This window comes from Apium graveolens, chromosome 9, assembly GCF_009905375.1.
Source record: "Apium graveolens cultivar Ventura chromosome 9, ASM990537v1, whole genome shotgun sequence".
NCBI lineage: Eukaryota > Viridiplantae > Streptophyta > Magnoliopsida > Apiales > Apiaceae > Apium > Apium graveolens.
In genome coordinates, this window is record NC_133655.1 from 288600337 (window position 1) to 288618682 (window position 18346).

The window sequence follows — 18346 nt, forward strand, 5'->3', positions numbered from 1 at the left end:
TTTGATTCTTTTAAGGTTTGTACAAGGAGAAGTGTGGCCAAATTTACTCACATCATAAAGACTTACATGGATATATTCACAAGCTTTGGATATATGTTTTGATAGGTTTTTTGATCATATATCTAGCTTGTTAGAGTGATAAAGAGAACCATAGATTGATAGATTATTGTATCAGTTCTTTTTATATTTGTTGCTTTGAATCTCTTGTATTTGGAGTTGTAAGCAAACCCTCGTGGTTGTTTTTCTTAATATAAGAATTTAACCTCGAATATTGTGTTAAGTCGTTTTAGTTTTGATTCGCTGCTTAAACTTTGATAAAAATAATTAAATTACATTCACCTCCTTTGTAATTGAACTCGGGACCTAACAAATGTTGTAAATTTCACTAACAAATATTGCAACATAGAGGCAAGTATATATAAAATTTAGTAAGTCCAGGCCAAGACCACAGTTAACAAAACAAAGCATGCATGTAAACAAAATTAGTAACTGAAATAACGAAGAGAGAAATGAAGATGTACCCGAAACCATAGTTTTCAACAGTGACCGAAAATAATGGTGCACAGATAAAAAATGCCAAGAAAATATGATCACAGCTGAGTCACCAGGCCTTGCTCGAAGTCATGGCTGCTCTTGAAGAGAATATTGCCCCTTACCTGCTGCGTTTGGGATGCGTGCAATATCTCCACCAGGATAAAACAGCTCGGAGTTTATGTTAACAGCAGAAACAAAACCTCCACCTCTAATTGCGACCACACAATTACATTCGCTTAGTTGGGCATCTCCAGAGATATACTGCCTCTATCTCGTCAAATGACTTGACCCCATTCAGAGTTTTAACACTCTTGCTTTTCTAGCAGTGTCAGTACCTTCTAGGTTTACAGGGGATAGACTCAGATACTATAGTATCATCTATGTAGCAAATGTACTACCAATTCATCCTTACAGCTTGTTATTACCCATTGAATACACTTCGAGAGATCTCCTCTCATGTGTATTGGGTTCCCACTGTTGATGAATTATGATGGGTTGACAGTCCCATCCCCAACCTTGACTTAAGGACCACTGCAGGTTCCAGTCCTAAAGTAAGAGGATCAGCTATATTATTCTGAGTTCCTATGAACTCTATAGCTATGATCCTATCAGTCACTAAACCCCTTATAGACTTGAGTCTAACTTGGATGTGTCTCTTGGTTTTAGCATTATGTTTTTTACTGCTAATCTTGTCGATAGTTGTTCGACTATCACAGTGAATAGCAATAGCAGGAAGCGGTCTGCTTACTACAGGTATTGCAGACATAAGTCCGTGTAACCATTCAGCCTTCGTCCCTGTGGCATCAAGTGCACACAACTCAGCCTCAAAAGTAGACCGAGTTACTATAGTCTGTTTGCTTGACTTCTAGGATATTGCTCCACCAGCCAAGGTGAACACGTATCCAGTCACTCCATTGGAACCAGACTTCTTAGCTATCCAACTTGCATCACTGTACCCTTCAAGCACACCAGGAAATCTCCTGTAGTGTAAACTAAGGTACATTGTGCCTTTTAGATATCTAAGTACTCTATCAAGAGCATCCCAATGAGTTATGTTTGGACAGCTTGTATATCTAGCCAATTTAGACACAGAATATGAAATATCTGGTCTAGTACAGTTAGCAAGATACTGCAAGCTCCCAATAATCTGAGAATACCTTAACTGAGACACAGGCACTCCTGAAGTATTTTTGACAAGGGCAACTTTTGAATCATAGGGTTTACCACTGTGAATAACCATATTTCTCAAGTATAGATTTCTCTATATAATGAGGTTGAGTCAAGGTTATTCCTTCAGTGGACTAAATCAGTTTGATTCCAAGAATCATACTTGCCTCACCCATATCCTTCATTTCAAAATGCCTTTTCAAGAATTCTTTAGTCTCGTTAATAATCTCAATATTGGTTCCAAACAGTAAAATGTCATCCACATATAGGCACAAAATAACACAATCATTACCTTTAACTTTAGTGTAGACACACTTATCACTTTCATTAATCTTATAACTGAAAGGCAATACAGTTTCATAAAACTTTTTATGCCAATATCTTGGATCTTGTTTCAAGCCATAGATGGACTTGATCAACTTACATACTTTCCTTTCATTGCCTGATGCAACAAATCCATCAGGCTGATCCATATAAATCTCTTCTTCAAGTTCACCATGAAGAAAAGCCGTCTTTACATCCATCTGATGGATGATAAGACCATGGACTGAAGCCAATGCTATAAGCATTCGGATTGTTACCATTCTTGAAACCGGAGAGTATGTATCAAAGTAATCAATTCATTCCTTTTGCTTAAAATCCTTAGCTACCAGTCTAGCTTTGTACTTGTCTATTGAGCCGTCATGGTTCAACTTCCTTTTAAAGACCCATTTGCACCCAATAGTAGAACACCCGGGAGGGAGATCAACCAACTCTCATGTTCCATTAGAAACAATAGAGTCAATTTCACTCTTTACAGCGCCCTTCCAGTGCCTTGACTCAAAAGAATCCATAGCTTGTTGGAAAGTTAAAGGTTCGTCCTCGATATTGTAAGTGATGAAATCACCTCCAAAATCCTTGACTACCTTTGCACGCTTACTTCTCCTTGGTTCCTCTAGTTCCTTAGGAATAGAGCTACTACTAGGTTCCGCCCCCACATTTGTCATCTTTTCCACATGATCAGGAATAGAACTTGATGTGTGAGTAGGATCTTCCTCAGAAGTCGTTTCAGGTATTCCAGTCTTCATAGGGTAGACATCCTCAAAGAATGTCGCATCTCGAAATTCAACTATCGTGTTTGCCACTATACCATCTATGTCAGATTTTAACACTAAAAACCTCATAGCTGTAGTGGTTTCAAGATAGCCCAGAAAGATACAGTCAACAGTCTTTGGACCTAGTTTCTTTCTCTTGTGTTCAGGAACAAGCACCTTATCAAGGCACCCCTACACACGAAGATACTTAAGACTAGTCATCATGCCTTTCCATAACTCCAAGGGTGTTTTATCCATGTGTTTCAGAGGGACTCTATTCAAAATATGGCAAGCCGTATTTAGAGCCTCTCCCCGCATGTATTTAGGCAACCCACAGTTAATAAGCATACTATTAATCATATCTTTAAATGTTTTGTTCTTTCGCTCAGCAACCCCATTAGACTCAGGTATGTATGGTGGAGTAACTTCATGAACTATACCATTATTTGCACAAAATTCATTAAAAACATTACTCGTATACTCACCACCTCTATCAGATCTCAACCTTTTAAGTAACTTACTAGTTTGTTTTTCTACTTCAGTTTTATATATAATGAATTTACTAAGTGTTTTATCCTTATGTCTAAGTAAATAAACATAACAATATCTACTACTATCATCTATAAAAGTAATGAAGTATCTAAACTGGTCCTTGGTCAACACACCACCAAATTCACAAATATCAGTGTGTACTAAATCTAACAAGTCTGAATCCCTAACAGCGTTATGAAAAGGTTTCCTTATTTGTTTAGCAGACACACATACTTGACATTTAGAATTCTTTTCTATGGTATATTTTGGTATCAACTCTAAGTTCATCATGTTCTTAAGAGCACCAAAGTTTAAATGACCTAGTCTAGCATGCCATATATTCGAGGATTCAATACAGTTAACAGAAGGAATAACATTATTATTCAAATTTCCCAAAACGGGATCCGCATTAATAACAAATAAACCATTTGACAAGTAACCCTTGCCAAAGAATGTACCAGTGTGAATAAGAACTACTTTATTACATTTGAACGAAATTTCAAAACCACTAGAAACTAAACAGCTTCCACTTATTATATTTCTACGCATGTCAGGAACATGATGCACTCTCGTCAGAGATAGAATACATCCTGAAGGGAACTTCAGATCCACGTTTCCAACTCCATGTACTTGAGCAGCACTAGCATTCCCCATCTTCACAGTCAGGCTATGACTCTGTTGATAAGATACAAATATACTAATATCAGCACAAATATGTACATTAGCTCCAGTATCTATCAACCATTCATTTGACAGATAGATAGAAAATATCACAGGGTTGTAGGATACATACCGGTCAATGTCGGTTTCAGAAGCCGTAGCCTCACCAACGACCATGTTCACTACAGGCCCACTTGCGGTTCCAAGCACAACATTCGTTTGCGCTACCTCGGTTTTCTTCGCTTTCTTCGTAGGGCAGTCCTTACTCCAGTGCCCAACCTGCCCACAAGACCAGCATGGTTTGTTTGCCTTGGGTTTCTTGGCCTTGTCCTTGTCACTCTTGGGTTTATTACTATTAGCTTTCTTAACAAGAGCCTTCCTCTTCTGTCCTACAGTTGCTATGTTTACCTTCGAGGTACCGTGTTCAGTTGGCATCACATGTCCCTGTTTGGACTTGTGTTGTTGTTGCACCGAGATGTCCAGCATAAGGTTGGTCCAGGTGATCTCTCATTTCTGTCTTTTCCAGGAGAGAGAGAACTCTTCCCAAGACTTCGGGAGCTTTTCAATCACACTCATCACCTTGAACTTCTCCGGGAGGTTCATTCCAGACTCCTTCAAAGTATGCACTATCATCTCGAACTCATGCACCTGCTCAGTCATGGACTTATTGTCCACCAGCTAGAACTCGAGGAACCTTGCCACATAATACTTTTCTAGACTTTGTGAGTCAGTATTATGTGTCTGGTCCAGCTTCTCCCATAAGAGTTTTGCAGAGTAGGCATCAAAAGAATAGACATCAAACAAAGTGTTTGTTAGTGCCGCCAAAATGGTCGCCCTAGCCACTCCATCCTTCTCAGCCCACTTCGCAAAAGCCTTAACTGTGTTAGCCTTTTCTTGATCTAATACTGGTTTCTCATATTCCACAACTGGCCACAGACCCTTTATAGTCAGCCACAACTTCATCCTTTCTGCCAGCGAGAAAAGCCAATGCCACCGTTGAATTTTTCCGGTAAACCGGTTAGTTCAACAGCTTGTGGGAAACTATAGGTGGTTCAATCAATGACCCCAGCAGTTGCACCCGAACCGCTACCACCACCAACGATAACCTCACTTTCGTTAACCATTATGCTAAATTCTAAATAACTAATATTCTCTTCAAGAATGTTGTAAATTTCACTAACAAATATTGCAACATAGAGGCAAGTATATATAAAATTTAGCAAGTTCAGGCCAAGACCACAGTTAACAAAACAAAGCATGCATGTAAACAAAATTAGTAACTGAAATAACGAAGAGAGAAACGAAGATGTACCCGAAACCATAGCTTTCAACAGTGACTGAAAATAATGGTGCACATATACAAAATGCCAAGAAAATATGATCACAGCTGAGTCACCAGGCCTTGCTCGAAGTCCTGGCTGCTCTTGAAGAGAATATTGCCCCCTACCTGCTGCGTTTGGGATGCGTGCAATATCTCCACCGGGATAAAATAACTCGGAGTTTATGTTAACAGCAGCAACAAAACCTCCACCTCGACCAACACCTCAGTCGCCGGAAAATAACAGCACTTCGAACTTGTGTTTTTTGGAGAGAAATGCAGAGAGGGATAAGAGAAGAGAATGTTGTGTTGTATATTTCATCAACAACTTAGGCCTCTATTTATAGTAGAGGCGAAGTGTAAATTACAAACATAACATTAATAGACTTTAATATACATTAATATCAGAAATCAAAACTGCTCAATTAATACATAAATCAAAACTGCTGATTTGGAATTTAGATAAAATGTAACAGCTTTTGTATTTAATCCACACATTAAATCAGTTTTACTGTTTTTAATTATGAATCTTTATTTATCAGTTACATGTCCAGATTCATTGAATCTGACTCAGCCCACTTACAAAGTGACCAAGCCCAACAGAGACAATAACCCAGCCCGACTGATAAATCAATTCTAATTAAAAAATTAAATCACAAATAAATAAAATCCTCACTTTATTTATTTTCAATGTGGGACAAATGACACATTCTCCATTTCAAGCTTTTACAAGCTACTAGTTTCAACTCTATTTCTCTATGGATTTCATTAAGAAAAATTTTTAAAACCATACATGAAAGTTTAAGTTCACATATTATGGAACAACTTCCAATCATTAGATTTTAGGATTATTATCAAGAACATAATAAAACTATGATCTAAAAATCCAATTTTTCTAATAATATCCCACAAATCCATACAGAAATGCGATCAGGTTTTTCCTATGTTGAGACCGGAAAGAAATATTATTTTAATAAAATTATTACTTTATCGATTATTATTTAATCGAGATTTAACTGAAATATATTTCAGAAACGTAAAAACAAATGTCGGTGGAAAAGTAAATAATACAGAAAAAAGAGCAGAAAACAAAATAAGACAAGTAATTGATACATTTAGTAGAGTGGGATCCACCCGCATCTCTATCTATCTTCCTCCATCTCTTTTATTACATCTGCTCTCTGTCTTGTATCTCTCAATTCTTATTACACAAACTCAAACCTACATACTTCTATCTATTCCCACTTCAATCTCACGTACATATATCTTGTATATACACACTTCAAGATTTTAAGGTTCTTTTATCTGCTTCTGATCAAGCTACTTCAAGATTCTCTTTTTATTACTACAGCAAAAGGTACTTAACTTTACTATGTCATCAAGTTTTTTTTTTTTTTTTTGCAGTTGAATTTTGGTGAATTATGTTTGATTTTTTGTGGGTTTGTGCTACATGTTCTTGAAATTGGCTTGCATTAATGATTTGTATTGTTGATCATCTTGGTTGAATTTTAGTAGTGTTTTTAAGTGGAATTTTTGCTTAAGTATTGTATATGAATGCATATAGGTACATGTAACATTGTTAACGTGTTATTATTGATGTAATTACTGAAAGTTAGTGTAATTATTATTATTAGCGCAATAAGGATTGTTTACTTATCATAAACAAATCAAGGCTTGTGCCTGAATTTGGGATTATCTTATAAAACAAATTTGTCCACTTAGAGCATCTCCGGTGGAGTGCTAAATCAAGATTGCCAAAATTGCTACTCATCAATAATATTAATATATTATTGTCACTTCCTTTGATTGTACTTTTGGCACCCTTCTTACTGAAATTCACTCCAACAATTATCACTCAGTAAAATTTAAAATAGATACGAAGGTACATGTATTTAGTATTGTTTCCCTTTAGGGAGGGGGCCAAAAGTTGACTACTTTGGTTGGCACCCTTAAGCCTCCAATGGGTAGTCAACAAGAGTGTCGTGCCATGTCATGCCACATGGCATTTTGACACCCTTTTTGGCACCCCCATTGGAGATGCTCTTACAAACCATGTAGGAGTTACAATAGTACAAATTACTAATCACATTACTAGGAATTATCGGATTGTAGTTCGTAAACTAAATTAGCTTGAATTTGAATGAACAATCATGTTTATGTGCATATTTGATTATGTGTTTGTTTTCTTTTAGTGGTATTGTTTGTAGAAAGTATGCTTAAAATCTTGAGTTTTTGTTAATTTTTGGAGTTATGGATGGAGTACGGGATCATGTGTTGAGTTTGTTATAGGTGTTTACATTTCTAATGACTAACATTGAAGCAGCTGTAACTTGATTAAAAAGGATTGACAATTTGTTTACACTTTGTAGTATTTGGTTAATATTTTAAGTTGGGAAGATATTGTGCATAACTGGAAAACATCAATAAAGAGGTAAATATAGTATCAAGGGAGCTTCAGTACGAATTGGAATTTTCAATACTAGGATGGGTGCTAAACTCACCTGTTGTTGGGAGCCGGAACACAATGGAGGGTCAGATGCCCAAAATCCTGGTACGTAAATGTTTTTACAGCCTCGCTTTTTACACTGGCGATGAGGATTTTGTTGTTGAAAATGTTTGACAGAACATGAGGACTCTGGTGAATCTGGTGATTTGCCTTCTTTTCGTCAGTACACTCTAGAACAATTAAGGATTGCTACCTCTGGATTTGCGGTGGAAAACATAGTCTCTGAACATGGAGAGAAGGCCCCAAATGTGGTTTACAAAGGGAAATTGGAGAATCAAAGGCGGGTTGCAGTCAAACGCTTTAATAGATCTGCATGGCCCGATCGTCAGCAGTTCCTTGTAAGTTTCATGCTGAACCATTTTTTTTTCTTAAATTTAAATGGCCCGAATGTAGTTGAAATCTGGGTACGTGCAAGTTTCTTACACATTAGATAGTACATGTCAATATGTCTAAGGCCAACTTAAGTCCTCTTCTTCTATTTGCCGTGGTGTGTGTTATTACATTGATCTGACAATATTAAAATTTTAATCAGTAGAGGATTGCCTAATTACGTCAATTATGCAATATTGACTTGCCTGCAACTGGTCAGAATTGGCTATGCACTTTTCATTTTTGGTTATGACTGCTGCTTGTGTTTCTTAGTCCAATAGAAAGCTCAAAGGGGAACCGATATTGCGATTTAACATGAAAATTTAATAATTTAGGAAGAAGCAAGAGCTGTTGGGCAACTCAGAAATCATAGATTGGCAAATCTACTTGGTTGTTGTTGTGAAGGTGATGAGAGACTTCTTGTCGCAGAATTTATGCCCAATGAGACTCTGGCAAAACACCTTTTTCACTGTAAGTTTGTTATATAAAACTTCTTTTGTTTCATTACCTATTTTGTTTGGTTTTAAAACCCCCAAGTATACATTAGTGTTGATTATGAATCTTGCAGAATACCTTTTTCACTAGAAATCTGTTAGTTATTTCTTTTGTGACATCACCTATTTTCTGGTTTCAAACACCCGAGCCTACATAAATTTTGATTGGTACGTTAGGAACAACCAAAAAACATTGTTACACTTATGAGGAGAAAAAACTAATTTATGCAACTTTTCATGCTCTTTCCATCATTTAATCTGTCTTTACCTAACTCCCTAATTCTCTTAAGAACATTTTTTTGTTTAATTTTAGTCTGGTGTGTGATGTCAGGTAATGTAGCAGATACTTTGTACTGTCGACTTTTTCTTTCTTGAAAATGGTTATAGTTGAAAATGGTTCTGCAACATCTTATGTAACAAAAGTCTATGACACGGAGGATAACTATCAGGATAATGTTTAATGGTAAAAAGGGAACAAGATCGGGCTTAAAGGAACCTTAAATAAATGACTAGTACTTGTATAATTTGGCAGTTGTTCTTCAAAGGACAATTGTTTTAAGGTAAACAGTATAATAGTTGAATACTCGTTTAACTACAGTTTGGGTTGTTAAATCTCGATTTGGTTGAAAAGAATAGTATGGGGTACGAATGAAATGAAAACATGTAGGAAGAAAAAATTATGGAAAAGATGAACGGGGGATAATTTGAGTGTGTATATTGTTCAATGAAAGGTTTGTGAAATATACATGCAGGAAGTAGGAATGAGCATTCACTTTAGATAGGATTGGTGGGTTATGGGATCGAGTTCTATATAAATTTGTGTGAAAGGAATGTATGAGGGAATGCAACTTACTAATAAATGTCTAGAAAGTACTACAGATTTCGTTCTCTGTCACCCAATTTCGTTCCTTCCAACCATAGGTAGGGTAGACATATTCCATATGCTTTATTTTTTTATCGTAAAGAGAGCGAATCTTACTGTATTGACTGTTGAAGTAAAAGTCTACTTCAACATTCCTGATATATAAACCTTTGTTGTATATGCATATTGTCGTTGTTTTCTTAATGTTTTAGTTCTATTAACTAATGCACGTAATTGTATATATCTATTTTCAAATACCTAAAATTTTTGCTACGATTTTCGATAAATTATCAATCTTCCTACTCGGTTTAATCAATACTGGTGCTTTTTATAAAGTTACTGGTCGTTCAAAGATAGAAATTGTGAAGAATGAATATTGCAACAGTAGCCTTAATGCATGTCCTTAAGAAATCCCTTTCAATGTATGCTAATATATCAAGCATACAAGGATAACTGAACGAAGTGCAAATTTCAGTTGGTAATTACAACTCAATATTAACTTAGTATATCGCCGGATAACTTTTTCTTGCATATAGATTGATGGATATCTGTCCTGTACTTTACTGGGTGGCATCTGCAGTTAGTAAACGCTGTATTTCCCTCCCTCCTCTTTCGTGATTTGGATGTCTTAGTCTAGCCGTTTCTCATAACTGTTGGTAGATAAGGATGTCTTTCAATGTTGCGTAGGGGAATCACAACCTATGAAATGGGCCATGCGGTTGAGGGTGGCTATGTATCTTGCAGAGGCTCTTGAATATTGTACAAGTGAAGGTCGTGCCCTGTATCATGATTTGAATGCATACAGGATAGTCTTTGATGAAGTAAGTGTGTTGTTTATTTTTTGTAGCCTTCTGGCTATTTAAGAGTGGTGACTGAAAAGAATCTTGTTCTGTCTTTGTCACCTCATAGGATGCTAATCCTAGACTCTCGTGCTTTGGGTTAATGAAAAACAGTAGAGATGGAAAAAGTTACAGCACTAACTTAGCATTTACACCTCCGGAGTACCTAAAAACTGGTATCAATACTCTCTGGTTCAATTTGAGTTATTCATGAACGCTATAATGACGTAGATGTTTCACTCATTGTTTGTTCGACATTTTAATTATTTATGCTTATGGTTCATTTTAAAGGACTTGATCTGAAGGCACCGATGAAAAATAATATTCGTCATTTCAAGTTTTTTTTTGTGCGCACTTGAAGAGCATTTGTAATCCTTTTTTCTAGTTATATAAGTTTCTTTTGAAGTATTTTTGCAAATATACCAACTTTTTCAAACAAGAAACACTAGAACAGTAAAGTATGCATAAATTGACACTTGGTTTTTTACAATACAATGCATTGACAATCTGTACTAAATAGCTGATGTGGAGAGGCATCCTTTGCACTTTAAATTGTATATGTCCTCTAATGAATGTTACTTTGAGATAACTTCCTGATCTTTATTTTAGGAAGAGTAACTCCAGAAAGTGTGATGTATAGCTTTGGCACCCTTTTGCTGGACCTTCTTAGTGGAAAACATATTCCTCCTAGCCATGTAAGTTCGTCATATGCTACTCATGTTGATATTTAGTGCATTTGTTATTATCCTTGCCCGCGGAGATTTGTTGCTACTGTTGTGAATTTGAAGGGGCCAATTGAAATAGCAAAAAAAAAGGGGCCAAGTGATAATTGTTACTGGCCGAAAATTAATAATTGTATGCGCTAATAAACAAAAGGTTTGTAACTGCTTAGCAAAGAAAAGGTTTCTAACTAACCAAGCCACAACTAGTTGTATTTAGTAGTCATATTTATTCATATTTTTAAGTGTTTTTTAATTTATTATCAGTAAAAAAAATTCCAAGTTTTGAAAGCCTTAAAGAGCTTTTTCTTGTCTACAACCTCACACTCTATTCAGGATCTTATGATCCACTGCTGGAGACTGTATCTTTGATCCATATGTTCGGATTTCATGTCTCCTAACAAACTGATATAACCTTCCATCATAACAATTATAGGAATCATTTACTAAAGCTTCGTGCATATATGTTTAGAATTTTGGTTTTGTTTTGTTTCATTTTCTTTTCCCATTCCCCTTGGTTCTTCTTCTCAACCTCGTCTTAATATGTTTGTTAAACTGACTTGTGTAGTTTTATTATCAATTAAAATGTAATGCAAGGAATACTCTGTAAAATTTTTGAAAATTACTTCAGTCGACCTAAGGCAGAATGCTCATTTTTGTATAATATTTTATATTCCAGGCCCTTGATCTGATCAGGGACAGGAACCTTCAGATGCTGACAGATTCTTGTCTGGAAGGTCAGTTTTCTAATGATGATGGAACTGAGTTGGTGCGTTTAGCTTCAAGATGTCTACAGTATGAGCCTCGGGAGCGTCCAAATCCAAAATCACTAGTGACTGCTTTAATTCCTCTGCAGAAGGAAATCGAGGTGTGTTATTTTTTATCACGCAGTTGCGACAGGCTCTGTGGCACTTCATACACCGACATGCTACATTATATTATGAAATTATTCAGTAGACTTTTTTATTCATTCTGAGATTCAACAACCATTATCCAGTAATTATCTATTGTAAACTCTTAGAACAACATTGGATTTCATGTAATGTACAATACTGATATGTTACCAGAGATACATGTTCACCAGCATGATGATTATACGGTGTTGGTAGATAACTTTTCCAATAACATGTATCATACTTGAATGAGTTTTAAATGACATGATTGTAACATCTAGTGTTTGGCATGTATGGGGCTCTTTTCCATTTTAATTAATTAAATTCAGTGTTTCTATATTTTCATTGTTAGCACCTTTGGCAAGTATTAGGCATCATTTCTTGTCAACATGTGTGTTCATTTATTATACAAATTTAAAGAATGTATGAAGTAAAAGGTGTCTTTTGCAGGTTTCCTCTCATGAACTTATGGGCATACCAGATAGTACTGCTGCTTTCCCCCTTTCCCCGCTTGGTGATGCTTGCTTAAGAAAGGATTTGACAGCTATACATGAGATTTTGGAAATGCTTGGGTACAAAGATGATGAGGGTGCTGCAACTGAGGTTTAATTCTACTATATTACATATGAAAATATGATATATTTTTAAAATATGTACATATCACGGTTCCTATTTATCTACCTATTATTTGTGTGGTTTGTAGCGTTTTTTTTAAGAAAAAAGTGGAATCCATTAGATTCAGAGGGTCCTTTTAGATTAGTAAAAGGCGTAGATAGCGTTTAAGTTTTTTATTTTTTTCCCTTTAGTTTCCATTATACATATAAATGAACTATTTGTTGAGATAGCTTCATTGATTAGTGTTCTTGAAATCTATCCATATGTTTTAGACCTCTTATATAATCGTTTTTCGTTCAAATGGTTGATTTGTGTCTTTCACCATCAAAAGCTTAATGGCTTTATCTTACACTTTTTCTGCTGATTATTCCTTTCTGCCAATTCAATTAGACAATTGACTATAATATCATTAAAACTAAATTTAGAAAATTATGGTTATAAAAACTAGGTCATACATTTTCCGATGTGGGGAAGAGTTAATTGAGACATCTTCCTAATGTCGATTTTTTTTTTTCTGAATTAATCTTCTGTAAGTTACAGATCTTGTACTGTATGCAAGGTCTTTAACCAAAATCATCTAAATAATGTTCCCTTTTCATGCTGTGTGCAGCTTTCATTTCAAATGTGGACCAATCAGATGCAGGAAACTTTGAACTCAAAGAAGAAAGGTGATGTCGCTTTTAGGCAAAAAGAGTTTACTGCTGCAATTGACTGCTACACACAGGTATGAGAAGTCCAAATATATTAAATTGCAAGTAAAAATAGATTGTACATGGGAGGTGCTTAGATGGCTGAATTCGGGATTGCCCGGTAGGTATTATAAGAAGATGCAAAAACCTATTTTTTTTTATTTAAGAATTAAATTCTTCCAACTCGTTCGCTAGCGTAGACTTAATTTGGCGTACAAGAGGAGTTAAGTGGAAAGTTGTATGTGAAGCTTGTCATTTACATTTTAAAACATCATAATGCAATCTTAACTTACATAAAAAGTTCTTAGCATGTCGAGGATGACTTCTCTAGAAAATAGTAGATACATGATCTCTTTATCTTATGTATTAGAGTTATCTCATAAATATTTTGCATTTGTTTGCAGTTCATTGATGTAGGGACAATGGTCTCCCCCACTGTTTTTGCTCGCCGCAGCTTGTCTTACCTGATGAATGAGAGGCCTCAAGAAGCTCTTAATGATGCCATGCAAGCACAAGTGATATCCCCTGTTTGGCATATTGCATCTTACTTGCAAGCAACTGCTCTTTTTGCTCAGGGGAGGGAGAATGAGGGACAAGTAGCACTTAAAGAAGGTACAGTCCTCGAGGAGAAAAGAAATGAGAATCCCTAAGTGCCGGAATGTCTACCACAATCATAAATATATACAACAGTAATTAAACTGATGCTACTCAACTCTAGATAGGATTGAAGCCTTTTGTTATCTCAGAAAGTACCAAATTTTGATGGATAGAAACGGTATCGATGTTCCTATATGCTGTTGGTCTGGTTTCACTGAGGTTTCTTCGCAACATTATTGGAAAGGTTACTTTGGTCAGTTTGTATTGATGCATTTGCCCTTCTGACAGGTGGCCAAAATTTCTGAGGAACAATATTTGAAAGTAATGTTCCTTTGTGATTATATATTCCTCTTATGTGTTTCCTAAAAATTATTACATGCAAAAAAGATAGAAGTGAGTTTTAATTCTCATTGTTGTAAATTGTAACTATGTATATAACTAAACTGCTTAATACTGATTGAAAATTTGATGGTCCTTTTTATGCTCTAATTTGGGGATGATTGTTCTTTACAAAGAACTGAGTTGTATCATTTCAAGTATGGCTCTCCTGTTCTGTTGCTATTGGTTCAGACTTGGCATAAAAAAACTGCAAATAACACAGTTTACAAGTGCTTTTAGGTTCAATTGGCAGTGGTAAAATCTGTCATCACAGCATAGATGAAAATGAATCTCATTTATGTCATAAACAGATTATCAGTAGGACTTTCAAGTGTTGGATATATAAAGTTCTTTAAGCAACACACATGGCAGCATTCAACAGTCAAAAACGGCCTCAAATAAAGAAGGGAATAGGTAACTCAGTTAAATTCCGGCGATTAGAATTATCGCTACTTTCAGCAATTTCTTTCAAACTAGTCCACGTTTTTCTCTTTCGCTTATTCGATGCTGTGGCAGTTTCTCCAGCCTCTGTAGAGCTGATTTGAGATTCAGTTGCTTTCTTAGATTTTGATCTATTCCTCTTTTTGCTCCTAGCCTCCAACAAAGTCATGCCTGTTTTTGCTAGCGGCGTGACAGGATTGTTCAAGTCATCTTTGGGTACATTTGGTATAGCAACCTCGGGAACTGCCGTAATATCCCTTCCTAACGCAGCCTCAGGTTTCTTGTCACCCATGGAAGTCTCCACTCTGTCTGAGATGGGCGCTTTGCCAAGTTTGCTATTAGCGCCCTTCAACTTTGGATGTGTTTTAATCTTTGGTGGATACAACTCTTTCAAGTGACCTCTTGGTGTTCCTCTTGTGATATTACGATGCGAACAGAAATGGCAGTTGTAGACAACATTGTTCTGCAAGGGACCTTTTGATTTCTTATGCCTGCTTATCTTTGCTCTGTTATTTTCAATTCGAACTGTACAATTAGAACCAGGTTGAAGAATAGATTCACATCTGCACATTCAGAGGATGGTCAGAAAGCAGTAGTAACTTCCTTCGATAATTCAAACCTTTGGTATGTTATAAAGAAAAGTAATACAGAGATTTGAAATAAGTTTGATGTTCACTATAAAGCAGTTGCCTCTTTAATAACACTTGAATAAAAATCAAAATCACAATAGTCAGATCTAAGTAATTCAGTCATTTACCATCTAGTAACTGTATCTATTTAAAACAGGAGAGGCATGCATCTCTAGCAAATCAGTTGTTAATAACCTCAACAAATTGATAAAATAACATGATACTACAAAATTAGCTTAGTCATATCTTAAGGTTAGATATATAATATATGAAAAGCACATCATATATAAATAATCTGATCAGATCATCCATGGTCCATCTCCGTTTATCAAGGCATGTATCAGTTTAGATGTACGGTCCATTGAAAGCCTGTCCATTACGATACCTACTCTAGCCTGGGCATGCCTGCTTGCATGTGATAAGTACAACCGTGTCTAAAATAAACCTCACAGAGGCTAAAGTTTCTAATCAATGGAATAAATTGAATTATTATTATGGTAAAGATTCTCTAATTATTTAATGATTATAAGCTAAGACACAAGGACACATGGGCACTCATGTTTTATGGCTCCGTCCATATGGGTGCGGTGCTTCGGGTAGTCCGGTGATAGACGGATTCGACAAATATGAGGATTTGAACGAGGGGATGACAGTGTATCGCATATATATTTGTAATATAAAATAATATGCGTGATATTATATTATGTTTGATATGACCAATTAAGAAAAGTAAAAACATAATGCAAATTTATCATCTAAAAGAAAACACTTTAAGTGAGAATATTCACTTTTGCAAAAGAAAAAAAAATCTATATATACTTTTTGAATTTCTGATTGACATCGACATGTCAGTTTGTGTACGTAGTTAACTAAAACAAATTTCGAGTAAAATTTGTAAGAATGATGTAGTGATATGGAATTGTTCAAGTGTCACTGTATTTGATACAAGGATTTGAGTGCAGCTATCTAACACGAAGATACGTTGGGTAACCCAAGTACCCCTGCTTCCTATATCAGAAGAAAATAGCATACACTTATAGGGCAAAACAAGAAGATAAGGGGGAATCACCAATTCAACACCTCAAGCATGTCTCCAAGAATTTGTAATTTCCCGAAAAAAACAAAAGTACAACAGAGAAAATTGTTCAAAATCTGTCTAAAAGATTAACATATCGTAACCATCGTTCAATTTTAGGTCCGACACCATTAAATATTTATTTGAGATCTTCGACTATTGTTTAGCTAGAGCTCTCAAGAAAAACCAGATACATTCACTTATTCTAAACATGCACTCGTACACATAATCAAAACCAGTATGTTGTAATCTGTAAATAGCACTAACTAACGTTAATATTCTTTTAAAGAAATTGCCTCTTGGTGAGGAGAGACAGGGAGCTTTTTACGACAAATACAAGAATAACTACACACCCTACCGCGTCTACAAAGAATAAAACCAAATAACAAAACAATGTACTACCCGCACATCAAAATCTATACACAGCAAACAAGATAAAAAACCAAACCTCTGACACGTAAACAAAGCAGGATCAGCAGGTATCCCCAGATCCTCTATACAATCCGCCAACTGGTATCCGAAAAAAGCACCTAACGAAGGCACCGCCGCTTCGACACTAGCCCATTTCGCAAGATTCTTTAAATGCTGCACTTTCAACATCGACTTTGCACTAACCTTAACTTGCTTCGTCCCTAAAGCCTCTTCTCTTAAAGTCATTGAATTATTGCCCGAATTTCTCGCATTTCGCCCTTTCAACTGCGAACCTCTCTTACCCATGTCGTAAAAAACTCAACTGTTCAAGATTTTCAGTCACACATTTTAACAAACAGGTGGTGGGCAATTGTTATAAACAAGAAAATTCTTATGTAAGTGCAACTAAATTAACAATTAACAAGTACTAATGCATACAGGGACATAATTAAGGTAGATATAGTGTTGGGAACTGACCTGAATCGATGTTTTAACGAATTGTCGCCTGGGGTTCACTTTCACTTTCAGGGTTGTACAATTGGTTTATGCAATTTTATCAGTAATTAAATCAATAAATAAATAAAGTTTAATTCGAAATATTAATTAGGGGAAATATTCCAAGAAATAATTTTGTTACTTCGTATTTGTTCGATTTTTGAAATAAAAATAATGATTATCACTTTTGTTTGTTGTCAGTTATCTAAAAATTCCTGATTAATTCTTAAAAAATACGATTTAATTTTTAAATCCGATTAATATTTATAAATTAATTTTGAATTATATATTTCATAATAAATAAGGTAAATATATTAAATATTATTTAAATATTCAAATATATACGATTTTTGTTCCAATTAATCACTGTAGTTAATCCCCGATTTATTGATTAATTCCTAATTGGTACTTAAACTAATTAGTACCGATTACCGATTTTTATAACCATGGTTCAAGAAAATAAAAAAAAGGTTGAAGAAGAAAAAATTGTATGTAAAAATGTAAGTAATTTTTTATTTCTTTTATAGTTTGTTTTTAACTCATTTTTTTGTCAAACTAATTCAACCACGCACCACCTAAAGTCGATGACATTTTTAACAGGCCAAGGCCCAATAAAAAGAAAGCAACAAAAGGCCCAGCTATACAGCTATATAAATGGCTAACATCAGGGTTTGATAGCCGGTCATTGAGCAATTTACTTATAAATATTATAAAATATTAACTCTTAGTGATTTAAGACATTATTTTGAATTTCAACTCCAACCATGATCCTTATCTTCCTTCATTATTATTATTATACTCCCTCCGTCCCACCAGGATCTTTACATTTCTGGTGGGCACGGAGACCAATATATGTATATATATAGGTAGGTAAAGTGATGAAAAGTGGTTAAAGTAGTGGGACCTATCAATATTTAATACTCCCTCTGTCCCATTCATTTCTCTACACTTTCTTTTTTGGGGTGTCCCATTCATTTCTCTACATTTCAAAATTTACCAAAAATAGTAAAAATTTTATAATATAAAAAATTAACTACACCCACTCATATTC

At 35.3% G+C, this 18346-nt stretch overlaps 2 protein-coding genes across 2 annotated transcripts; one reads left to right on the plus strand and one right to left on the minus strand.

Moving 5' to 3' along the window:
- Positions 1-6451: 6451 nt before the first annotated feature.
- On the plus strand, positions 6452-14355 carry LOC141683495 (serine/threonine-protein kinase BSK7-like). Its single transcript, XM_074488233.1, has 11 exons — positions 6452-6640; positions 7653-7834; positions 7907-8127; positions 8494-8629; positions 10202-10335; positions 10424-10529; positions 10963-11048; positions 11752-11940; positions 12416-12568; positions 13191-13304; positions 13674-14355. Exons 2-11 carry the CDS (start codon positions 7768-7770, stop codon positions 13917-13919), a joined length of 1452 nt encoding a protein of 483 aa, XP_074344334.1. The 5' UTR covers positions 6452-6640; positions 7653-7767; the 3' UTR covers positions 13920-14355.
- Positions 14356-14522: 167 nt separating this feature from the next.
- Positions 14523-17369, minus strand: LOC141683496 (uncharacterized). Its single transcript, XM_074488234.1, has 3 exons — positions 17278-17369; positions 16838-17122; positions 14523-15248 (listed from the first exon to the last, which is right to left on the minus strand). The coding sequence occupies exons 2-3, from the start codon at positions 17104-17106 to the stop codon at positions 14639-14641; spliced, it is 879 nt and encodes a 292-aa protein (XP_074344335.1). The 5' UTR covers positions 17107-17122; positions 17278-17369; the 3' UTR covers positions 14523-14638.
- Positions 17370-18346: the final 977 nt, after the last annotated feature.

Excerpts from the sequence above, each read along its gene's own strand:
- LOC141683495 (XM_074488233.1), top strand. The coding sequence starts at position 7,768 with ATGGGTGCTAAACTCACCTGTTGTTGGGAGCCGGAACACAATGGAGGG. Across the intron at positions 11,049-11,751 it reads AACATATTCCTCCTAGCCAT|GCCCTTGATCTGATCAGGGA; the intron begins GTAAGTTCGTCA and ends TTTATATTCCAG. Across the intron at positions 11,941-12,415 it reads CTCTGCAGAAGGAAATCGAG|GTTTCCTCTCATGAACTTAT; the intron begins GTGTGTTATTTT and ends TGTCTTTTGCAG.
- LOC141683496 (XM_074488234.1), bottom strand. The coding sequence starts at position 17,106 with ATGGGTAAGAGAGGTTCGCAGTTGAAAGGGCGAAATGCGAGAAATTCG. Across the intron at positions 15,249-16,837 it reads GCTTTGTTTACGTGTCAGAG|ATGTGAATCTATTCTTCAAC; the intron begins GTTTGGTTTTTT and ends CTGAATGTGCAG.